The 24057-nt window shown below is 38.2% G+C and overlaps 1 protein-coding gene and 1 long non-coding RNA gene across 5 annotated transcripts in view; one reads left to right on the top strand and one right to left on the bottom strand.

Moving 5' to 3' along the window:
- The window catches only part of LOC123976080 (protein boule-like), a 45778-nt gene extending 35887 nt beyond the window's left edge, over positions 1 to 9891 (bottom strand). Inside the window, exons 1-10 of one of the 4 annotated variants that reach the window (XM_046057898.1) lie at positions 9597 to 9889; positions 9455 to 9505; positions 8137 to 8280; positions 6613 to 6704; positions 5617 to 5671; positions 5422 to 5497; positions 4548 to 4708; positions 1889 to 1960; positions 1747 to 1782; positions 1546 to 1662 (exon numbers count right to left, since the gene is read on the bottom strand). In XM_046057898.1, the coding sequence (XP_045913854.1) occupies positions 1546 to 1662; positions 1747 to 1782; positions 1889 to 1960; positions 4548 to 4708; positions 5422 to 5497; positions 5617 to 5671; positions 6613 to 6704; positions 8137 to 8280; positions 9455 to 9478 (777 nt within the window). In that variant the 5' untranslated portion in view covers positions 9479 to 9505; positions 9597 to 9889. Of the gene's footprint in view, positions 1 to 1545; positions 1663 to 1746; positions 1783 to 1888; positions 1961 to 4547; positions 4709 to 5421; positions 5498 to 5616; positions 5672 to 6612; positions 6705 to 8136; positions 8281 to 9383; positions 9405 to 9454 lie in introns of those variants that run through there. The other 3 variants (XM_046057922.1, XM_046057908.1, XM_046057916.1) reach the window with 3 other exon arrangements.
- Positions 9892 to 13891: 4000 nt separating this feature from the next.
- On the top strand, positions 13892 to 15276 carry LOC123981443. The gene is made up of 3 exons (XR_006827768.1): positions 13892 to 13987; positions 14390 to 14461; positions 14934 to 15276. It is a non-coding gene; the product is annotated as an uncharacterized LOC123981443 (long non-coding RNA).
- Positions 15277 to 24057: the final 8781 nt, after the last annotated feature.

The raw sequence follows: 24057 nt of genomic DNA, 5'->3' as shown, positions 1-24057 counted from the left end.
TAGCTGCAGCTAACTGACCATGTGGCCCTCAGAAACAACAGCTCACTTTCCTGCAGTTCTGTGTCCGTATAAGTTGCTAATTGAAAGTTGAAAATTGTCCACATGAAAAGAAGGAAGACATGACTGGTAGTATTGTCTTCAAACAGAGTTGCTAAACACCTCCTCAGCGCACTGTAGGAAGCCATCTGACTGTGTGAGGAGCAAGCTTGTTGATGTGTGCAGGTAGAGTAGGCCTAGAGCTCTCCCGTCTGACTGGACCACCAATAGGGGAGAAGTTCACCACTTGAGATGCAGACCCTCCTCATTTGCATAATGAGGCAGAAATGCATAGAGAAATGTAAAAAGGACAGGCAGAAATAAATACCATTGGGGAAATAAAATAGGGTAGAAAATGCAACGGAAGGATAAAACAGACAAAATACACACATAAATAAATACACTTAAAAAATAAGTAATTAATAAATAAAGTTGAAGATTATAACGGACAATAAATAAATAAGGTAATTATTACAAAGGTGAATAAGTAAAGAAGCTCATTAAAATAGATATATACAATTATGTCTTCTTGTATAATTTAATTACTGCCTACATTTATTTATTTACTTTATTTTTTTGTGCATTTAATCGGATGCTTATTTATTTATTGAGCATTTATTTATTTCTGTATTTATTTCTGAATTTGTCAGGATCAGTCCTCCAGAGGCGCGCGCGTATGCGCAGTTTGCAACGTGGGTTTGTTTGGGTCGATGACAACACGGCGGAAGACAGCGCTGCGGAGATTTTTCAGTAACTCTGAAGTCTGGTCGTATTTTAGTTTTTATGAGAGCGCTGAGGGAAACTTGATTGAAGAAAATGACCTTATAGTGAACGCAAGTTGAGTTAATTTGTAGCTTTGGTTTGTCTCTCTGACTTGCTAACAGTGTGTAAACTGAAACTCTCAGTGTTAGCTGCTCTTGTAAAAACGCTACACGTTGTTCTGCTGCTGTGTGCGTCATGTGTCAGCAGTCTATTCGTCCACTGCACATGATAACACGTTACACTGTTTAGTCAACTAGCATATCTAGAAACGCTACAGCCTCTGTATTTATGTCAGTTTTTGTCTTCTAAATACTTATTTGTTTTCATGTAATTGTCCAAGGTATATAATATAAAATCTTGATAATGCACACTTAGATGATTTTCATATGTTTACAAAAGGTATTTGCTGTTATTTTATTTTCTATGCAAACAAAATGGCAATAGTATTTGTTGTTTTCAATATAAAACTTGTTGAAATAGTTTCAGTGTTTAGTTTCAGTACATTTTAATATTTTTTCGGCACATTTTTACAATACCGTGATAATACTGATAATCGTGATAATTTTGGTCACTATAATCGTGATATGAAATTTTCATACCGTTTCATCCCTACATTTAACAAACCTTCTATCTTCCAACTGGTTAAAAGAGCAATTTCTTTCCCAGACAATTACTTGATCTTACTTACTTGCAGCAACTATATCCAACTGCTTTAATGGCTGTATTTATGTTTTAATTTGTCTGTACCTCTGGTGTTGTGTCCTCCATGACAGGCAGAGAAGGCTGGACAGAGCCTCCATGAGCGGGCTGGTACAGATATTCAAACTGCTGGGAATACATGACTGGACTGGAGGGCACTGGTGACTGGACGACAATACAATGACAACAGGTGAACAACTGGCCAAAGTCTCCTAAACTAAAAAGAAGGTAGGGCTTTATTTTGCCTACCTTGACGACACTCCACTGATACTGGTTTGGGACACACTGAAGAGAGGTAGAAAAAAAAGCAGACTGTTAACTGAAGTTTAGACCACTGCTGCACTTATTAAATGGTGAGAAATTAATGGATTTGCTGAAGGTCTAATATGACCTGGTAGTGGTGATGGGCTGGTTGCTGGTAGACGGGCTGATGGGACTGAGAAAGCATCACTGGAGGAGACTGCTTCAAGAGAATAAACATACGTAAGTCACACATTACGTAGTTTTTCTTATTGGTCTAGCCTGTTGATGTACTCTGTCTTGAAATGCAGACTTCAAAATTCAATTCAACTTTATTAATCCAAGAAGGCAATTTGGATTTGATTTTGAAGTATAGACAGGAAACAAACATATACACAGACAGACAATTATATTTTTTGTTTTTTCTGTATGCATTCCAAGGTAGCAAATGTAAGCAAATCAAAAACACTTTACCTAGGGCTGGGCAATAAAACAATAATGATGATCATCGCAATATAATTTTCCTCAATATCAATATAATAAATGTTCAATATATTGTCAATAAATTTTTGGTTTAATTAATTTGAATCACAGACAAATTAGAACTTAATTTTTCTATTAAAATATTTTGTTGAGGAAAAGGGACTGAAAAAAGAACTAGTAATATTTGGTAATTTGTTTTCCTATAATAGTTCTGAATGTCAGATATGTTAAGAGATCTACTGTACCCATTTTGACCATAAAGAAACATTTAACCACAAAATTAACCATCTGGCTTCTTCAATTTTCAGTCAGCAGCAAAAATCTGCCTTTAAACTTGAAAGAAATAACGATTTGACATTTATCGTGATAATTATCGATATCAAACGATATGAAATGTTTTTATCGTGATAACATTTTTGGCCATATCGCCCAGCAGGGGTGGAAATTAACTTTTTGGCTCACCTGCCAAGGTGGCTGGTAGATGAAAAAAAATTCCACCGGTCAAACATATTTTATACCAGGCAAAATAATAAATTGCCTTTTGTGTTACATATACATTTGTTTCCGTCCTTTTAATTGAGATAATAAGGTATTATGTCAAATATAAAACTTAAAAAGAGGCCAGAGTGAAATTTGAAACAAAATGATATTATTGCTATTAAAATGTACTTAAAACATAACATACATTTTTTATAAACTTATAAAATGCTTATTAATCATTCAACTTAAACCTTATCACTACTTACTTACTCTAGGGTTTATCACTTTCTACAATCATCCACCTTCTGGCCTCCTGGTTCTGACAGAGTCCTGGTGCCACAGCATCACAGGTTTTGTGGGATAAACATTTTTTTATATAGCCTATGGATCATTCTCCTTGATCTCTGGGGAGGACAGCAGGACCATTAGAAGATCTGACAGTGTGTCAGACACTGACTGGACCGCCAACTACCCAGCTAAAAACACTACAACTTTTGTAATTAGCCCCTAACACTAGCAGCTTTCACGCTGCCTTATTTCACCGGGGTAGTGCGCCAATCTGCCAGCTCGCTGCACTTTATGAAAGGTATGGAGTAGATTTTATCCGCCTCTGAGCAGGGAAAGTTGGCGACAGACAGAGACAGAAATACGGAACGATCCGTTGTGAAAAGCCACAGCCGACATGCCGCGGCACGCCGCTGGTTCCTGTAAAGCCAGACCACTGTGTGAAAGCACACATGATTGCGGGATGGAGGCCTTTTCACACAGGATAAAGCTGCAAACTTTTGTTCAGTATAAAGAAGTGAATGCGACATAAATGCAGATTTTATTTCCACGCGAGTCTCTGTATGAAAGTGGCTACACTCTCACTCTCCCGTCCCGACTCGTCGCCTGTTCCCTAACGCCCACCTCCTTACATATCTACGCCAATCAAACACGAGTAACAGGAAAAGAACATAAACAACAACCAATGAACGCCTCTAATCCGTGTGTTACACGATTTAGATACCTTGGTACATCGGGAAACAATTTAAGTGCGACACAACAAACAAGAACGCCGGTATGCTGCGAATTACCGTCATACAGAAATTATATGCTGAATATAATATATAGCCTTCACACATTAGGCAGCCAAATGGAAAATCCACCCGCATTTGGCGGGTAGCTGGTGTTAATTTCCATCCCTGTCACCCAGCCCTAACTTTACCTGGGTAAATTGATCTTTAACTATTTTTCCAGCACAAACATCAAACATTTCCAATTAGCAGCATCTCAGTTGTGAGGATATGCATTTTTTCTTTGTTTTATGTAAAAGTAAACTTTTTGGTTTTCAGAAAAAACAAGCTACTTGAAGGCTTCTAATTTGTTTTTTTAGGAAATTGCTACAGTGTAATAGACAAAAATTAAATAAATTAATTTTCCCCACAGATAAATTATTTAAACAAAATTTATTATTGGTAGGACATAAACAGAACTATAGAACAGATAGAAACAGGCTTTGGCAATAATGTCATAACATTCAAGCCAATAAAGCTTTCTTGAATTGAATTGAAGTGGAAGGTGCAGGCTGACTGATATGTCTGCCAGAATAGTCCATTCTGTGCAGCACTGTTGTGCAGCTGACCTAATGTCGCCATGTCAGAGCTACCCACCAGCATCCCTCAAGCTCAACCAGTATAAATTCAAGTCCTTACTCTGTATTAAATGTTGCATCACACAAGAGGATCTTTGCTTTTCAGTGAGGAATTCAATGTCAAGACTTGAAATTACATGTTTTTAATAACCAGTTGTTTAATATTGCTATTTAAGTCAAGCGTTACGTGGGTGTGATATCAGTGAGAACTCACAGGCCAATGGCGGCCAGGAGGGTTCATGTTGGGGCAGTGGAAGTAGGCCACTCCGTTGTGGTAGGTGTAGGGATTGCCTGTGGACGTAGTCAAGTACACTGTCCCACAGGACATCGGCACAGGCATGGCAGAGTCAGGGAAGGCCACAGGGGTGCTCTTAGCTGGGAAAAAGGTGGAAACCAAAAAAAGTGATGAGAAGTAAAATTTACCAAGTCGATACCAAAATTCTTAAAACATGTCTGTACTCATTTTCTAGGTACCGAAAGTACCGTAGGTAGCAGGATACAACAAGCAGAAGATGGCACCAAATGCAGCGACAGCTCCAACTCGCCGAAAAGAAAAATACTAAGAGTCGCGTATAGAAGTACTTTGCCTTATTATTATTTTTGTTTGAGACAGCTGGCACTGATGTGTTGCCTGGCCAACTATGTAACATACGTTTAAAAGGACTAAATACTAAAGGCTACTGTGTTTAGGCAAACATAATGTAAACACAGTTCGTAGTAGTTGGCGACAGTCCTTACCATACAGTCTGTGTCATCTGTCATAATGTCTTTAGCTTTTTCAATAAATTTTTCCGGACTAATGGTCTGTCACCATGTCAGTAAACTTACATTACTGCTTGCACTCTCAGCAGAGGTGTAACCTCTGCTGTTTTTTTTTGTTTGTTTGTTTGTTTCAGTTATTGAGCTATACCTGATAATTATTAAAGGAGTGTAAGTTGAAGTACATGGCATTTATTATTTTGTTAATGTGGTAGCAAATTTGGTATTGAGAATTGTGGAATTTCACTGGTTGTGGTATCAACTACAAAATATCTGGTATCGAGACATCCCTATGTCAAAGCACCTTCTGTTTTAGACGGTCAACTTACTTTGTACTGAAGCTTGCTGCTTGCGGACGGCCTGACCAATGCTGAGCTTCTTGTCTTTGAAACAGATTCCATTAGCCTTTAATGTAGTACATGAGGGAACAGACGCCACATTACACAATACATTCTGTTAGATAAACTACATCATTATATGTAGCTTAAGTTTAGTTGCAAGATACTTTAATTTACTTTACTTACATTATGAAGAATTTTCAGAGCATCATCTTGAGTCTCAAATGTAACAAACCCATATCTGTTCAAAGAGACAGAATCAAGACAAACTGTCCGTTAATCTGTGACTAATGCTCAAAGTCAAAGGATAGATAGTCATGGCTGCATACAATATTATTCAGTAACTTAATGTATAGGGGTGGGAATCGCGGGGTACCTCACGATACATAGCTCACGATAACGATAATATCACGATACAGCAATTCTGCGATAATCGATATATCGCTTCACAATCCTAAAGTGATACATCACGATATCTACTATTAATACAAAATGTCTGTGAAAAAGTTTACTGTTTATTTACTGCAAATCCAAACTGTTAGAAAACTCTGCTCAGCCTGTTAATAAAACTATGAAAAATTATTATCAAAACATTTGTTTATAAAAAGGCAATTTTTTTTACTGCAAATACAAATTGCTGTGAACCACCTAAGTGTAATCTGTACATCACATTATATTAATAACTGTTCAGTGACACAGCATTGCCCTTACTTTTCCTACTGATAGCTGTATTTTTAGGCCACTGGGAATATTGGGTTTGAGTTTTGAGCCTTTGGGGTTGCTGTAGCTGGTCTGTGTGGAGTGCAGAAGCAGTAGAGTAGCAGATCAAGACAATGAAGATAGCAGCTCTTTTTTATTTCACACAGAGCTCAGGAAAAATGTACTTCAAGTATTTGCACAGTACGTCACTCAGGATGTTCAGCATATTCAACAAAATGTGTAATTTATGTCAAGATTGTATTTTCACGATTGTAATGCTAATGTCCGTTAGCACGTTAATGGAGATTCCCATTATATCATTGAGCTAACCATCAAAGTGCTATTTTTAATTAATACTACTTATCGATATGATGGGCTGGAATATCGATACACTATCATGGAGAAATGTACGATATATTGCCGTATCGATATATTGTCACACCCCTATTAATGTATATAAAAGGAACAATGCAATTAACTCACCCCTTTGACATTCCTGCGCGATCTATCACAATCTTCACCTCTTTTACCGCACCGTGTTGAGAGAAGACATGTCGCAGGTCGCTCTCATTAACCTTTAAAAACACACACATTTCTGTATTATCACTCTAAAAGGAGGTACAGTGGTCGCTGATTGGGTCCAGTTCATTTGCTCTAGAATTAATCATTTCAGATAAATCTGTAGTCTGTAGTAGTTGGAATCTTATCTAATAACGATACACAAATACTCATTTGGTTAAAGATTTGGGTGGGCAGATTTTTTACAAAATTTTAGAAAGGGGGGATAACAGGACCAAATAATAACAAAGGTTGGAAGAGGGGGCACTGAGTAACTTCAATGTAAAAAAAAAAGCCAAGAAACATGAGGTTCCTTAACGAGGACATGATGTGTTACTTTTAAAGTGAGTTGCAAATATTAATCAGTTAATTATCAACTATTAAATTAATCGCCAGCTAATTTGATAATCGCTTAATTGGGTAATTGAGTAATTTAAAAAAAAAAAAAAAAAAAAAAAAAAAAGTAAAAAAAAGTAAAAATTCTAAAATGTGAATTTTTTTCTGGTTTCCTTCCTCCTCTATAACAGTTAACTGAATATGTTTTGGCTGTGGACAAAACATGACATTTAATGAGGTCATTTTGAGCTTTGGGAAACACTGATTAACATTTTTCAACATTTTCTGACATTTTATAAACCAAACAACTAATTGATAAATAGAGAAAATAATTGAGAGATTAATTGACAATTAAAATAATCGTTAGTTGCAGCACTAATTTTAATTGTACAATTTACCTTTGATTTGATGACAATCAAATAAAGTATGTAGTGTTTGGACTTAACGAGGGAAAACTAATTTGTCTTTTGAAATTAGTAGAGTATCAGTAGAGAGCTGACAGGACGTGAGAGATGGGGGATATTATTTTTGGATTACTCAAAAATTCTGTATATCTTGGGAATCATCTATGAGGCCATTTACACCAGGCTTTAACTCAGTGTCATATCCAGATTGTATATGGATATGATTTTAACCTGATTAAATTTACACCTGGTATTAATATGTGTCTCCAGCATCCACACTGAGATCCGCCCTGTCCAGCTCAAACAACCGAATGTCACATCCTTCTCTTGCCGATCGGATCACAATCAGTCCTCAATGCTTCTTGGTTGCATTTACACATGTACTTTCATGTGGTCAAGCACAAATGTCCGATCACCCAAAACACATTTTAATGCCAGATATAACTGGGGTTTATGATTCAGACTTCATCGAGAGAATGTTTTATGTATGACTGATCTAAGAACTATTCCTGGAGAAATGTAGAATTACAGCTGAATAACATTAGGCCTCCTGTGAATTATGTTAATTCTCATTTCACAGACTCATAGACTCACAGACTCTGACCATAGCTTGCTATCATGCTTTGCTGCTCTCTAGTGTCTACCTTTCCACAGTAAGACACACATGGCCAAACATGCACTGTGCCTGTGCAAATTTAGCAGCTCTTACCTTGTAGTCAATTCCCCCGACAAAAATACGATTGGGGATCACAGTGCCGAGGAGGGGGGTGTTGTGGATCAGGCTGTCATCGTGGTTTTCTGGAGTTAACACATCAGGGGGGGAGGAGCAGCTGCTGTTCTGGGAGGATGTGAACTTGAATAAAAGAAATTGACAGCAATCATGGTCTAATTCTGGGCCAGTAAGAAACAACATAGGTATCACCTTGTTAGACAGCAAGTAGTGACTATATTGAGATTAGAAGATCTGGTGTGTGATCAAGTTCTTTCTAACCAGGAAGTAGCAAAGTACTAGGATTTAGCACTTTAGGACCACTAAATCACATTTTTATGTACACAAAAAGAGTTTCAAAATTTGTGTGGGTATGGACATAAGGACACTTAGTTACTTGATACTAGATCAAAAGAAAATCACCAGTGCTATCTGTTCGTCCCAGACAACAACTACGTTACTGTTAAACTTAAATATTTTGTATATATCTGGCAAGCAACAAAGCAACTTCAAAGCAGAAAACCCCCAAACTATTGTCCTTTGGTGTCAGCGGGAAAAATAAAACTATTAACAGTTCCTTCATAATCACTCATTAAAGTCTACCAAACAACGTAATAAACACTCTTTTAAGTTAGATAAAGTTGATGCACCTGCAGCCAGTATATAAAATCAGCCAACAGCAACTCTCAGTAACAACATGGCCAAAGTTAACAGTAACATGAAAGTAAAAATGCCTACAGTCCACTGTGGTGACATTACAGCTTCCAAATGTATATGTCAAATGAAAAAAAAAAAATCAGTTTATTAAATATAAAATAGATTCATTCATAAATGGGTCTTTTTTCCTCCATTGGCTAGCACCCTACCCTCAAAACTAACTTTGTAGCTTCTTTGCAAGCTAGCTCTGACATAAACAACAGTTAATTATGACCCTGAAAAGTGTTTTGTTAAAGGTTACCTTTATGAGAACGACTTATTAACCACCAAGTACTGCTCTTTAGTTAGCTCATTTCTATAAAATTCCTATTTTCCTTAGTTATACAGCAGGTTTAACCACTTTACCAATATGTTAACTTAGCTAAAAGTTACACATCCTGCTTGGTTGATTTTAGTAAACTAAGCTAAAGGAAACAGCTGATAATGTACAATGAAATAATCTCACAACAAATATATACCAACCCCAACTGCCACACTAATTTAGGAAGCGTATTTAATTTAAAATAACTTAGCTAACTATAAGTAATTACCATAAACACTGTCACGCTAGCTAACGTTGTTGCGGTAACGTTAACTTAAGGGCAGACTTGAGTTCACTCACCGCGGATTGGTTCTGCACTTCCATAGCCACATTCAGCTGGTTAACTTCCGCCTCCAAAACAGGTACACTAGTTTTAATCACACATTAATCATGACCTTTTAAGATAATGCTAACAGTTTAGCTCCTGTGCTCCGTGAGTCACCTCCTCCAACTCTGCTGTAACGTCAACTGCCCCTGCGGTCTTGGCTCTCGTGCCCCCTGACCTCCTTCATGGCCTCATCACCCCGGACGTTACTCCGTGAATCGGCCAAAAACAGCCCCTTCCGCCAACCTGTCTGTTATCTAGCAGCGAGTTGTATTTCCTAAGATATTTAATTTTTTTTTCTGCCCGTGTCAATTAAAGTTTTAACCGTGGTGAAACTAACACTATAATCCAGTATTTCCACCGAGGATGCCGCTCAATCCCGCCCTTCTTTCTCTGGAAGCCAACGTCGCTGCACAGGCAGTGGCAGAAATGGCCGAAGTCGTGCGGCTTTGAAAGTCACATAATTGGTGAAATGAAGATAATATAAAACAACATGATAACTTCTATTGGACGGTGAATACTTGTTGTAATTTACCTACTGTAGTAGAAGATATGAATCCTGGAAGTTACATGTCAGCCATGGTTTCATCACATTGGGACCTCAGTGGAAAGAGATTATGAGTATGCTTTCAACTGAAATTATAGTTAACAGTTGTATACATTTATAATACATGGGAGGAAAGGGGATGGAAAATACAATAAAGAGCAAAGAATTCAGAACTGTGTTGTAAGTAGCACTTGAAACCAGATTTGTGCAGTATTATATATTGCCCACACAGGGGCGCAATTTCTGTGTAAATAAAAATGTCTCATAAGGCAGTTTTCATGCTGTCTGTAGCCTACTGTTGTCTTTTTTACTGAATTCAAGATGTTTAGTAATTATCTTTAATAAATTCAAGAAGGACAAACCTGAAACATTGTTTTACTAGTTTTTAAAAGAATAATTGACCTACATATAATAACCAAGCAACTTGTTTTTTTGAATGTATACTTAAAATGTACATAGTTTTAACCATAGACTGTATATAAACACATTTTCCTTGTAAGTGAACCCTTCATCCCAACTTTAGTGGCTGCTCACTCTGGGCTGGTTATTAATAAATAGGGATTGATGGACAGGCAAGAGATTTCACAGGCAGGAAATCCTCAGAAATCGACGTAAAGCAGTCAGAGCTTCAACGCATGTCTACTTTTCAGTCCTCAAGAAGCCACTTTAGATGTTGCATATAAGCCTCATGGAGCTATAATTTCTCTATGATTGCCGACAAAGTGCTCTGAAACACTGTCATTTGCGTATTCCCCTCCACCTTTTCCCCATTCTTCCTCAGATCACAACAAAGCGAAAGTACAAAGCCTCCAAAGTGTCTTCAACAGAGAGAAAATCACCCAAATTCATAGCTGTTAATATCAGTAATGGTTGAACAACACTTAACAGGGGCAAAGGGATCTAAAGTGTTCTTAGGCTTCCCTTGAACACATCCATACAATTGCAGATATCCGCAAACATCGTTTGAAATCCCCTTCTTCTAAACTTTAAAGCTTATGACGTTTTCAGTGTATAATTCTTCTCAGCCTGTCTTGCAAATTTCCCATCATTACAACCTCCTTTCTCCAGATTGTTTGTTCTCATCTGAGTAATGTGGGCCACACCATTACTTGTCATTCATTTCCAGCTTTTCTTAATTGCCGGGTGAATTTGCCATCGAGGTCTGACTGTGCAAAATGAGATGGGCATGTTTGATAATTACAGCAATTTACCAGCTAAAAGTCCTTTTATACTCCTCAAAGATCATTTAAGATGCAAGCGCTGTCAGGGCAACTTGCCTGGTTGTTTGAGTTTTCACTGAAAACAAATGAGTAGAGTGTGTGGGTTTTATCTATTATTATTATTGTTATTATTATTATTATTATTATTATTATTATTATTATTATTATTATTATTATTAATGTGTTTTTCTTGTGTGAACAGACATGTATAGTTCTGCTATCGGACTATTTTTGTTAAGAGTGTGTTAAAAGCCTTTGTACTGCTTTTCATGATAATTTCAGAATTGAATTTACCTAAATCAAACACATTTTCTTCCTATCTGTCTTCTTACCATTGGAAACAAAACTCTGAGTTTAACTTCATGTTTTGATACAATAGTCATTAATTTCCTCATCTGCCTTGTTTACCTGAAATGGGATGTCAGTTGTGTGGCGCTGAAGTGAGTTTTTGCTGGAGGAAAAGGACCAGAGCAGGCCGGCCAGCCATGCCAAACATAGAATTAATTCCAGAATTCCAGAATTAGGATACAGGTAAATCCCAAACAGTGCCCTAGTGCCTCAAGAGGCAAGTAATGGTTAATTAGACTTGATTTGAAACAGGAATGTTTGATGCAAATATAACACTGACAAAAACACAACTAATCCATTATAGTACATTGCACCAGATGCAACAAAATGAGCGTTTTCTGGTCTGCCACAAAATACTCTTGAAATGTGGAAAACACAGGTTGCAGATATGTGCTTAAAGCAAAGTGAAGTGTTAGCTGTTACATAGCCAGTTTAGAATCTGAATCTGGAGCAGACAGCTTGTAAGGGATCAGGATTTCTCTCACAGTTAACGACTTCCTTAGTGACAATTGTGAATTTAGGCGTCACCTACAATTCCACAACAGACATACCCTTAACCTAATTTAAAACTAAGAAATTTCCTCTGGGGTTCACAGGTAATGCAGGATGACCTCCCTCCCACCACATGTGGACAAACACAATTAGCCATGTTTGAAATTGGGAAGCCGGTGAGGGTTTACATCGTGAACGAATAACTAGTCTGTTTAGTTTTTTGGACTTGAAGAAAAGGTGTATTTTCTTTCCATTGATAGGCTAGATGTTTTTCTCATTTCCAGTTTTTATGTGAAGCTAGGTGATATACCTACCGGAAAACAAATCCTCACTCAAAGACAAAATATGTAATTTGCCGTCACCTTCCTTTTTTTTAATCTGGTGCCCCCATTGGCAAGAAGTTATCAAAACTATTACAAATGATCACACAAAAATGTTCAACAACAGCAAATTTGTCAAACTACTCTTACAAAAGTTAAGAACAACAAATGGTGTTGCTTCTCTAGTGAAAACAGTTATGTCTCACAGCTCCTTCACAGAGATGAAAGTCTGGGTGCCACAACAAACAAACGGATTTCACAAAATGTCAACTGTTCTTTTAAATCTTGAGACTCACAGAGGAGAAAAAGCAGATATAGAAGAAATACAGGTCAAATATCAGGTCAGACATGCATGTCCCATCGATAAAACTGTCATTTTACCTCAGTCGGTCAGACAGTCATGGAGACAGAGGTTGATGAAAAATGAGCCATAACAGAAGGGTTCGAATTTGGCTCTGTAATTACTCTACAAATCTCTGATTTCCCCTCCTTCATCTCCATACTATTTATAGCTGCTGCATTCCTCTCGGAGAATAAAATGATCTCTTTGAGACAGTACAATGCCAGAAATAACAGGTTTGGACAAACATTTGCTGAGGCGTGGTGGGCCTGGCTGACCATTACTGAGTTCCACTGTGGTTTCAGTCTACTGTTTTTCCCCCTGGTACATTTATTCATCTGTTATTCTAAATGGCAGTGGGTTTGCTGGGGGAGGTGGTGGCGAGTAAGATGTGATGGTTCAACAAAAGAGCTTGTGTGAAGGGCGATGAAATCACTTTGTAGTCTGGCACAGCAAAAGCAAGGTCGGCAGCTTTCTCACATGTGAGGGAGCGGGCAAAAGAAAACACACACCCTCATAAACACACTTTCGTGTCTGCCAATACTCAGGTAACTACGGGGATTCCTCTTGGTGCTCCATTGTTACAATCATAGGACTTCACCGGCAAATATGATCAACTAAAACATGAGGCTTTGAGTGTGAATATGTGTATATGCAATCATGTGTAAGTGTCTTGAAAGTGTGTTTAGGTTATCAGAGAAAGAAGGCTTTCCTTGCGACTGTTTCTTGTCAACTTTTGTTTACACCAAACAAAACAAAGATTGTATGCAGCCTGCGTAGCATCCAGGCTTCAACTTATCCCCGCAGGTATTCATACCATGCTGCAAAGGGAAAATAAATGTCAACCTCACATTGTAGACCAGATGACGCACCTAATTTATGTTATTTTACGGTTTTGAGTAGTAAGACCAAACTTTTTTTGAGTATTACATGGAATCTTAAGAGGAGTTTTGGTTATCCAGATCTTAATTTGGAAATACTTTCAATGATCCTGTATTTATGGATCTATCAAACCGAATCATTTAAATTCAGTCCTCACATGTATCAGGAGTTCAGACAATTCTCAGTAGATTTGTTGCTAAGCTGTTCAAATCAAATTAAACTCTTGTTTACCACAAATTCAAACAAATCGGAACTTGCTAGTTCAATGTCTTACTCTTTCTCGCACAGCATCCCTTGCTAGCAAATATTGACAGACTTCTTTTATCTACTTCTCACAAGCCTGTGTTGGAGCATTATCTGTTGGTACTTTTTATTACAGATTTATTATTGATTTGTGATTTGAGAATTGAGTTTTTATGCAATCAGTTTAGCTGGCATTTATGCTAACTGTTTGAGACAAATTTGTTGCTTTATAATGTATCTAAAATGTAGTAATGATCAAACAGCTTGACATAGGCCTATGGATAAAAATATGTGGTATTTTACCAGAAAGCCTGATTCTGGCCCCATATGCTGTATCAATGAATTCTTGTCAGTGTAGATATACTGTTCAATGAAAGTGTGACCAAAGGCTGAGTTTGTTTTATAATACAAGTCTAGTTTTGCATTTCTATCCAATTCCATATTGTTTTTGCTTTCTTTAGTGACAACTATCTATATTATTTTGTGCAGGTATGTATGGCAATCTGCTGTATTGTCAGTGTCTGATAGATGGCAGTGTATCATGGCTGAGATATGACACCTTTTGAGTGTTTCTGTCTCCATTACACAAGGTAAAAACCCCAGACTACAGGCCAGAATGTGATTTTACTTCAAATGTGTAAGAGACTGAAGAGAGGGACGATGATATATTAGGCCTCTTTCACAGCAGACATGTTGACTTGGCATCTTTGGAAAACGTGTAGCTAATAGCAATAGGTGCAGCTTTGTGATAGTCAAGTTTGTCAGTTCACAATACCAGGACCCAGAAACTGAAGTAGCTAAATAATTAATTTTACTATTTACACCTGTGCTTTTTATAGTGACTTGACAAAATGTTTTTAAAGCAAAAAGGATGGGAGTCCGGGAAATAATCTTTGGTATTTTGCTCTTGGTGTATACATTCACTGGAGTTCCCTTTAAGGTTTATAGTACATCACATAGCTTAATTAAGCATATTAAGCCAAAAGATGCTTTTATTGATCATAGATCAAGTGGAATCTCATATAAAACTAATAGATACACATTGTCATGTGTTTCTTCCAGGGCTGTTTTTATCTAGGAAGACCTTGTGAATCAACATTTGGACCAATGGTGGATACTAAAACTCTACATGACAGGCATTATAGGCATTCACATGAGACAGCTATAATGTTAGTGATTAACGCCATAAAAGATATGTGTCGATCACACTGTATCATATCAACATAACTAACAGTACATTGTCCTTTCTCTGGCTTTCTCCAGTTGTTGTTTGCTCTTTTGTGAAAATGCTTCACCACAATGGTGTTGCATTCCACAGCGACACCCGATGATTTCTCTAAATGTAGACATATTATTTAGGGTTTTATATGCCGGGGCCCTGGCTATAGTTAGTGGGTGTGCACACACTGACCTACAATAAAGTAAACACACTGAACTGGGCACTAGCCAGTGAACTAAAAGTGAAGCTAAGTCTCCTTGCATTTTCTTTCTTTTTTTTTATTTTTACCTCGCTTAATTCCTTTATTGGATGTAGCAGGTACCACCATGTGCACCTTTGGTACAATTCCCGGAGTGGAACCCACCCATCAAGTCAGACATGGAGTCAATCCAGCTAGAGCTCATTTTATAGTATTTGTGAGCTCCCCCTATAATACTCAGTGGATCTTTGAGGATCATGGTTTGGGTAAAAATAACATAAGTTAAGTAATGTTACTTACGTATCTTAACTAAAAACAATAAAAGCTGACTTTTTGTTTCACATAGGAAACAAACACTGGTCTCCTGGGTGAAAGTCCTCTTTCTGACCCACCTGTTCATCCCAACCATCTCCTTACTTGGACCCTTCTCTTTAAACACTACGCCTACTTTTACCGCTAAAGATGCAAAGAGGCTTCCCAGTGTGTTTCAAACTGACGCTAAGGGGTTTTAATCAACCGTCCTTATGTGACGACTTTGGGAATGAGAACAGGTCTGGCGTTTCACGTGTTCTGTTCTGATGGTTGATTGTGGTCAGAAAATGTTCTCGCTTAATCACACCCAGTAATGATGTCACAGTGTACTGACACACCCTGGAGTACACTTCTACATCACTAAAGTACTGGAGGTTAACGACTGTGTAAATTCCAATAAGACCTGAATGTGAAATGATACCAGAACCAATGGACTGTAAAACAAAACCTTTAATAGTGTTTTAAATCTTTCAATGACTATTGTGTTTTTCTACATTAAACACTGTGTCTGTAATTTATTGGTCTACATGAAGCATTGTGTTGTGTAAAACCGCAGAAAAAGGTTATATATAGGTTAAGGTGATGCCACTTCTTTTACTTTATACAGCTTGCATCAGGCCTAAAAGTCATCTGGGATCAAACCAGAGAATTGCTTATTGTAGCTGTACTTATTTACTAGTTTCTGCTCCGTGAGACATTTTGAATAAAACATGGTTCATGGGGGAGATTGACAAAGACCGAGGGGATGACAAGTCGAGTCATTCAGCTATCACTTCGGATGCGGGATCATAAATTATTTGGCAGGAAGATAACACTAATTTTGCATTACATTCACGGCCCAGTGCACCTGCAGAATTTCACCCCCAACACATACACACACACATTTGTTGCCCTGCCCCTCCTGACACCCTGTTGTTTGTGTAAAGTGAATGTAGGTCACAAACGTGTGTATATGTTTGTTTGTCTGTCTCTCTTTGAGTGTGTGTTTACTGTATGTGGCAGCAATGGACGCACATTGTGCTGTTGAGGTCTCCTGACACAGCTACGAATATGAATACACACACACGCGCGTAATCCAGCGGTAGGTCAGTTTAATATTTCATTTGGCTGATGGACGGCGTCTGCTGCTCTGTGAGCCAAACATCATTACAACACACTAAGTGACTTAACTCTAATTAGAGCTGAAAATCACATTAAAGCTGCTCTCTGATACAGGAAGTAGCTCACCTTTTCCCATCACTGGTTTGGGTTTCGTTGCATACGGCTTTTGCAGCAACAGCATTAAACACGTAACTATAACTGGTTAAAAATAATTATAAATAAAGTGTCAAATTACACATAGCACAGTAGAAGTGATAGGTAGTGCTGGACTAATCAAATATGGATATTACCTCATTTTATCACGATGCAATTATTCTTGATAACTTTAGTTTACTGTGTGTGAATTTATTCTAATTTTTTTCCTATAGATTACTAATTTTCACTTGCCTACTAATGCACATAATTCTCAGTAACAACGCCACTAATAATCAATCCTTGTTTGTCCTATTATTTGACACTGAAGCAACAGTGAACCTGTGCATGCTGTGCATTTGAATGTGTGTGTTATGTGTTAATTGATGTGTGGGTTGTGTGTTTGAATGTATGTGTGTGTGTTTGTGTGTAAGTGTGTACAGTTCTGGTGTGGATGAATCAACAGCCTGTTTAAATGTGTCCTGTTTCTTTGTTTTCTTCTTCCTTTGCTTCTTTTTTCTTTTGTTGGTCTGTTGGTGGTAGTAGAGGAAAGGTTAGGGGTCAAAATTATAATATGTTGCATTAGGAGTGTAAAGCCCAAAAGTATTGTTTTTTTTGTTTTTTTCATTAGTTTGGGTCAATTTTATTTAATCATAGGAATTGCTTTTATAAACCGATAAAGACACTATTATTTCTTGTTGCTTGACCTTCCTCAGTAGGTGATTTCAAATCCAAGTTCCAGGTCCGTTCAGGCACTTCTAGCAGTGCTGTTCACATAGATTGCTGAAGCAAAGATTGTGTCACATCACCACAAGGACTGTTACAACAAACAGAAAACAATAACCTCTGTTTCACTGCTCATCTGCAACGTCAACAACAGCTATTTTAACAAAGGAAAACAATGGAAAGTGACTGTGGCAACCCACAGACACACAGTAAGCCCTGATAAGCATTTAGGGGGAAGATTTCATTTAGGAGGTGGAATCAGCAGTGAGAAACAGAAAGGTGCAGCAGAGGATATTGCAATGTCGATTTGGAGATGCAAAGCTGGGACAGGAAACAAGAATTGCATCTGAAAAGAAAAACACAAAACAAATTGGTTTGAAGCCCTGAATGCAATTTTGGGGCAGTGACTGGCTAGATTGTCTGAAAACAATGGAAATCCAAAGAAAAATGAAGTGTGTCACGAGTTCTAAAAAGTTTCTTCTTCTTAAAATTGCCATATAGCTACCACAAGATCATACTCCCGCTATCTGGATGAAACCGTCTTAGATTGCTACTTTTAGCATCCTTGTTGGAAACATTAACTTTTAAAACCCCACCAGCCACCTCTTCCACCCTCCCTCTTCCGTTCCCCTGCACAGCACCATGCTTCATCCATGGCAGGAGTCAGAGATGTCCTTGTTTTCTCCTGCCTCCATCCCTGCATCCCTCGCTGTGTTTGTGCTGAACAGATGCCAGCGCTGGGTAAAGTCCTCTCCAGAGGGGCTGCCAGCAGCATATTGGTTTATAATTAATGAAATTAGAGCCGCTGTCTGCTGAGGAGTCTTCGGTCCCAGTGTAGGATAGACTGCTGCCTGCCAGGAAGACAGACGACTGGAGAGAACAGAGAGGACAGACAGAGAGAGACAGATGTAGTTGGATCATTGTTGATCCACTGTAAGGCCATGGTGGTGGCTGCAAATCTCAACATACCCAAAATTAGTTGATTCCAGTAGATTCACTTCTGGAGTGAATTTGCGACGTTGACTGATGCATGCTGTTCCGACAGAGCTGACCTTTGAGGGAACAGAGAGCCAGAGCGCCCAAAATGGGCAAGGCTATTTTAGCACCTCTGTCGGGGAATGGAGTGCTCCACAAAAGAAGAATGGTTTAGGTTACATTAGGTTAAGTTATGAGAAAAGAAAAGAATGGTAAAAATACTTTTTTGAATAAACTGGGTGATTCTTAAATCTAGGCACTCTGAAACCCCACCCCCCACCCTTGCAAAAAACCAAACTACCACAACAATTTACTGTTTCCTCTCCTTTAGTACTGCAATAAGATAAATTAATTAACTTAGTACATAATCTTCAAGCCAATGCAACAGGCAAACAGCATGGATGGAGTGAGAGTCATCACCAAAACAAACAGCTAATTTATGAAGGATGCAAATCCTTCTTAGAAATAATCGCTTCATCACACAAGCTGTGTGTGCACCTCCTACCAACAAAATGTAATGAGCCTACACATCACACACACACACAAATAATATTGGGACTAATGACTTTTTAGGTACTATTTTTTATAATATAATATGCCCTGAGGTCTCCCCTCACTGTGGAAGGTGTAAATGCTTTGGAATGTGATCAGATCTGCCTGAGCACATCTGGAGGTAGTCTGGTCCGCATTGTGTTTGGATCTAAGGTAGGTGTAAACACAATCTGCAGCCTACAACCATAGACTGTAAAAAAAAACAACGTGCTGGTATCCATACAACATAACATTATACATTATAGCTTATACAGAAAATTTTTCAGCTAACACAAAATATAGCAAGCGAGAAGCCTGAAAGAGATGCGCATCTAATGACTATTATATTCTGTGCCATGAAAGCAAAGAAATAACTGTGTGTGTGATGATGTGCATTGCGCTTATCTGTGCAGCTGATCTGCTGTTAACACTACATTTAATTTATCCATTCACAGAGTAGCTTACGGTACTGTAACCCACTGGGACAAACTGATCCAATTTTTATACGAAGAAAGTAATAACTTCATTTAGGCTATTACATTTTCTAAATTTACAAGAGATGACAAATCATTTGATCTTTCACTTTAGCTGAACAACTCACAAAACTATAGGAGTCTGGGGCAGATTACATCTCAAACTCTGGAGGACAGAGATTCGGTATCAATAAAGATAACAAGAAGGCATTAAAAATACCAATCGTATACACAAAGGCAAGATCGGATTGTTTATTATCCGGATAAAATCACATTTCACACCTTAATAACACGTGCAAATGGGGTGTTTAAGATTAGGGTTAGGGTTAGAGGGTTAGATGAGGGGATCGTACAGTTGCACTCTGGTGGTTGTGTCATGAGGTTTAGGTAGGTGCGGGAGAGAAGTTTAGTATTTTGAAAAGAAAAAAATTATTTAAAATAAATACCAAATACAAACACTTAAAAGTTGTATTGCCAAACTAAAAAGCATAAGTCCCTCCTCAAGTCAAATTGCGATGCTATACAACGATAGATGCATATTAAATATGGATACTTGAATTAATAATTTGGTATGTTTTGAATTAAATATTTAACATTGTTTTGTGCAGATTGCTTGACATGTCTCTCTGAAGTCATAGGCTGGACACTATTGTAAAAATAATGGTCACTAACCTGAACAGAGAAGATGTGAGAAAACTAATGAGAATTCTAATAAAACAATGTGCAGCCACGGTACCTTTCACAGCAGACATTTTGACTTGTTACAGTAGGAAAGGCACAGTTATTAGACTAACTACTAATAACAATAGTTCAAGAAGATCAAGTTCAAGTGTCCCAGTTAAGAAGTTCAAGTGTCTCAGTTACTCATGACAGTGTGACAGCGAGTCATCATGATAATAGACCCTGAAACTGAAGCAGCTAAATGGGACATCATTGATTTCATTATTAACACCTGTGCCTTTCCTAGTGTGACATGTCAAAATGTCTTCTGTTAAAAAGCCTATCGTGTTGTTGTCCAGAAATAAAGTTACAGAGGTGTATGTGTGTATTTTTCAGTGTTTCTGAAATCATAATGCACAAGCAAGGCCAGTTTTGCTTCGTGGATCACACACACACACACACACACACACACACACACACACACACACACACACACACACACACACACACACACACACACACACCCCAACAACAACAAACACCAATAGTGGAATGTACAGTTACTCAAGTGCTGCACTTAAGTACAAATCTAAGGTAATTGTACTTTAGTCTGCTTGAGCCTTTTCTTTTCAGAAGAAAATACTTTACTTTTTACTCCACTACATTTGTCTGACAGCTTTAGCTATAGTAACTTATAGTAACAAAAACTATAGTAACAAATTAAGAATTTTTACACACAAAACACACATAGAGCTACCAAACAGTATTCTACAAACAGCAGAAACAATTAGTCCATGAATAAACTAGCTGGTTGGCAGAAAAGTATTTGTTAGCTATTATGATAAAAAAACAAAACATTTCATGGTTTGAGATGTTAGGATTAGTTTTGTGCTTTTTATTTATATAAACCAAACAATCAATCGATTAATGTAGAAAAACATCAACAGATTAATCCATTATGATATATGGCAGTCCTATGCAAAATAATTTAAAATAAGCTCCATCTCAACAACTACAACAGTAAAATCCTGCCTCACATTAAAGCACGAGTAATAATAATCTAATGATGTAATATGTCAATATTTCAATGCTTGTAACAGGGTATTAAAAAGTGTGGCATTAGCACTTTAACTTAAGTAAAGGATCTGAATACTTCCTCCACCACTGACACACACACACACACACACACACCTCTTCATGCCCACTAACCTTATTTTAGTCACTTGCGAGTTCTCCTCCCCCAGTTAATCAAGTTAGAGCTCCTGAATCCAGCAGCAGCCGTTAATGCTTTCATGCTGTGCCCCGGTGCAGCCGAACCTTCCCTTCAGTCCACCTGAATGTGACATGATACGGCGACCACACCATGTACACTAAGCTGTTCTAGGATTACACACTCATTTGACCTTTACTTCACTTTTTTGTTCTCCAAAGTTAAATCTCCATGACACTTGCTGGGGATATTCTTGGTGGATGAATCTGAGTGTTTCTGTTGACCTCTGGACATTTCCTGTGCCATGATCACAGTGCCATGAAAAGTGCATCAACAAACACATACAATTTCAAGGTTCATGTACTTGGCAAAAAGGGACAGTGCTCAACTGCAGACACTCTGACAGAGCTGAATCAGGATCAGGATCTGGAATGGCAGATATTCTATACGTCATCTGGCAACTGTGAGCAGTCAAGTGGCTGGCATTTATACACTGGGGCTAAAATAAAGGAACAAGTTAAAGGTGTAGCTCGATGAAGAAATAAGAACCAGGTGTCCACAGTGTAGCAGGGTCACCTGATAGGTGGGAAACTCAAAATAGACAGGTGGACAGATGAGGAATGGCAGGGACAATGTGAGGTTGAAGAGGGACAGTCTGAGGCACAGTGTTCTGATTGTTCCAATCAGCACCTGGTTTCTAGTGGTTGCCATGGGAAACAACAAACTATAAGAGAAACAGATGTTTGCTCGCTAGCTAGTTTACAAAAATTCTATTTCCCATGTCAGAGTCAATTTACCAGTCATGGTTAGTACTACTCAGCCTGTAAACATTTAAGCCGTTACATAATGTTTTCTGTGGCTCTGGAGGAGTTTTACCCCCTCAAAGACAATTTTCTCAATATTGAGTGTCTTTTGGAGCTTTTCATATTTTGCTGTGGTAGTAGGCCCTTTTCACAGCAGACATTTTTACTTGACAATGGCTCTGTTCTATTCAAGTGTCCCAGGAAGTCATGACAGTGTGACAGTGAGTCAGCATGCACAATAACAGGACCCTGAAACTTAAGCACTTCACTGTAATTGTATTTTCAGTTAGCCTCACCTTTCTGGTTTATAAGTGCCAGCCATTAATACTTCAATTTACGCCCTTCAAACTAGAGGCAAAACTGAGTTGTTGTAACAGTGCAGTCAAAGAAAGGGACCAAGAAAGCAACACGTTCTCATTCCCAACTCGTCACATATGGACGCTAGGTCAAGACCCCTTGGTGTCGCTTTTTAACGGCCTGGGTACCCATTTTGGGTATAACAGTGAGTTGAACTTTGATGCTAAAGTGCTTCCCAGTATGCTACAAACTGACGCCAACGGCTCTTGACCATACGTCGATATGCGACTACTTGGGAGGAAGAGAATTTGGGCCCTGTTGACACACAGAAGATTTAGTAAATGCTTCAGGTAGAATGCATCTTGTTTGTCTCAAAACTTCACTATTATGACATATGTGTTCGATCACATTATAAATAGGCAGTGTGGCTGGCTGGCAATGCCGAACCACTAATTGTTGTAATTGTTAGCAGTTGCCTGGGTTGCTAGTATGAGCTGCCTGGTCGGAAAACTGTGTTCGTATTTGTGTGGCTTTGAACGTAATATAAACCTACACTATGTGTGCATGCATATGTGTGTGTGTTTGTGTGTTTATGTATTGATTTGTGTGTGATTACTACTCTGAAGACTTCATCTCTCTGTTTACAACCCAGTTAAGCTTTAAACACTCATGATTAGATATCAGGAGTGGGAGGAAGGAAATAATGAAAGAAGGAGGGGGAAGAAAAGAGTATGGAAGGAAAAACAACATGTCATTTCCACAACAAGATTGTTTCACATGAATAATACATTTCTCAAGAATTCGTATCACACGAACTTCAACCCACATATCATTTAATATGATCAGTTAATGGACTTCTGCATATGTTTTGATAAAAGCAGAGCAATCAGCCCTTAAAATTTTGGCTTACCCAAATTTCAAAACAACTTATTTTCTCACTTACCAGTAGTGGCGCAACACTTAAAAAAATAGTTTGACAATTTGGGAAATGCACTTAGTTGCTTTCTTGCAGAGAGTTAGAGTAAAAGATTGATACCACTTCCATGTCTGCTCATTAAATATGAAGCTAAAGCCAGGAGCCATTTAGCTTAGCTTAGCTTAGCTTAGCTTAGCATAAAGACTAGAAACAGGAGGAAACGGCTAGCCCATTCCAATGGCCACAAAATCTGCTTAACAGTCTTGTGGTCACCAGGAGGTTGCAAGGAAATTAGCAGAGACTAAGACAAGCCACTGCTCTTGGAAACAACTGTGATTGACTGGTCTGTAAACAGCTTGCACCCAAAGAAAGTTTACAAAATAGTGACACAAGGTAAACTTGAAAAAAATGTATCCAAGCATACTTCACCAGTTGAGAAAAGAGGGCCGAGCTGTGGGCCCATGGCGGCACCATGGTGGAACAGCCGGTGCTAATCCAACCCAGTAACGGTTCAGCAGGCTGCAGTGGGAACCAGTGGAGGAGGGAAGGAGCGTGAAATCTCCGACACCTGGTGTCTCTTTCTGCACAAGAGTCTGCAGCTGGTGTCGAGAGCCCACAGCCAGCTGAGCTTC

This window comes from Micropterus dolomieu, linkage group LG01 (assembly GCF_021292245.1).
Source record: "Micropterus dolomieu isolate WLL.071019.BEF.003 ecotype Adirondacks linkage group LG01, ASM2129224v1, whole genome shotgun sequence".
NCBI classification, from domain to species: Eukaryota; Metazoa; Chordata; class Actinopteri; order Centrarchiformes; family Centrarchidae; genus Micropterus; species Micropterus dolomieu.
This window is presented reverse-complemented; position numbering and strand designations above follow the sequence as displayed.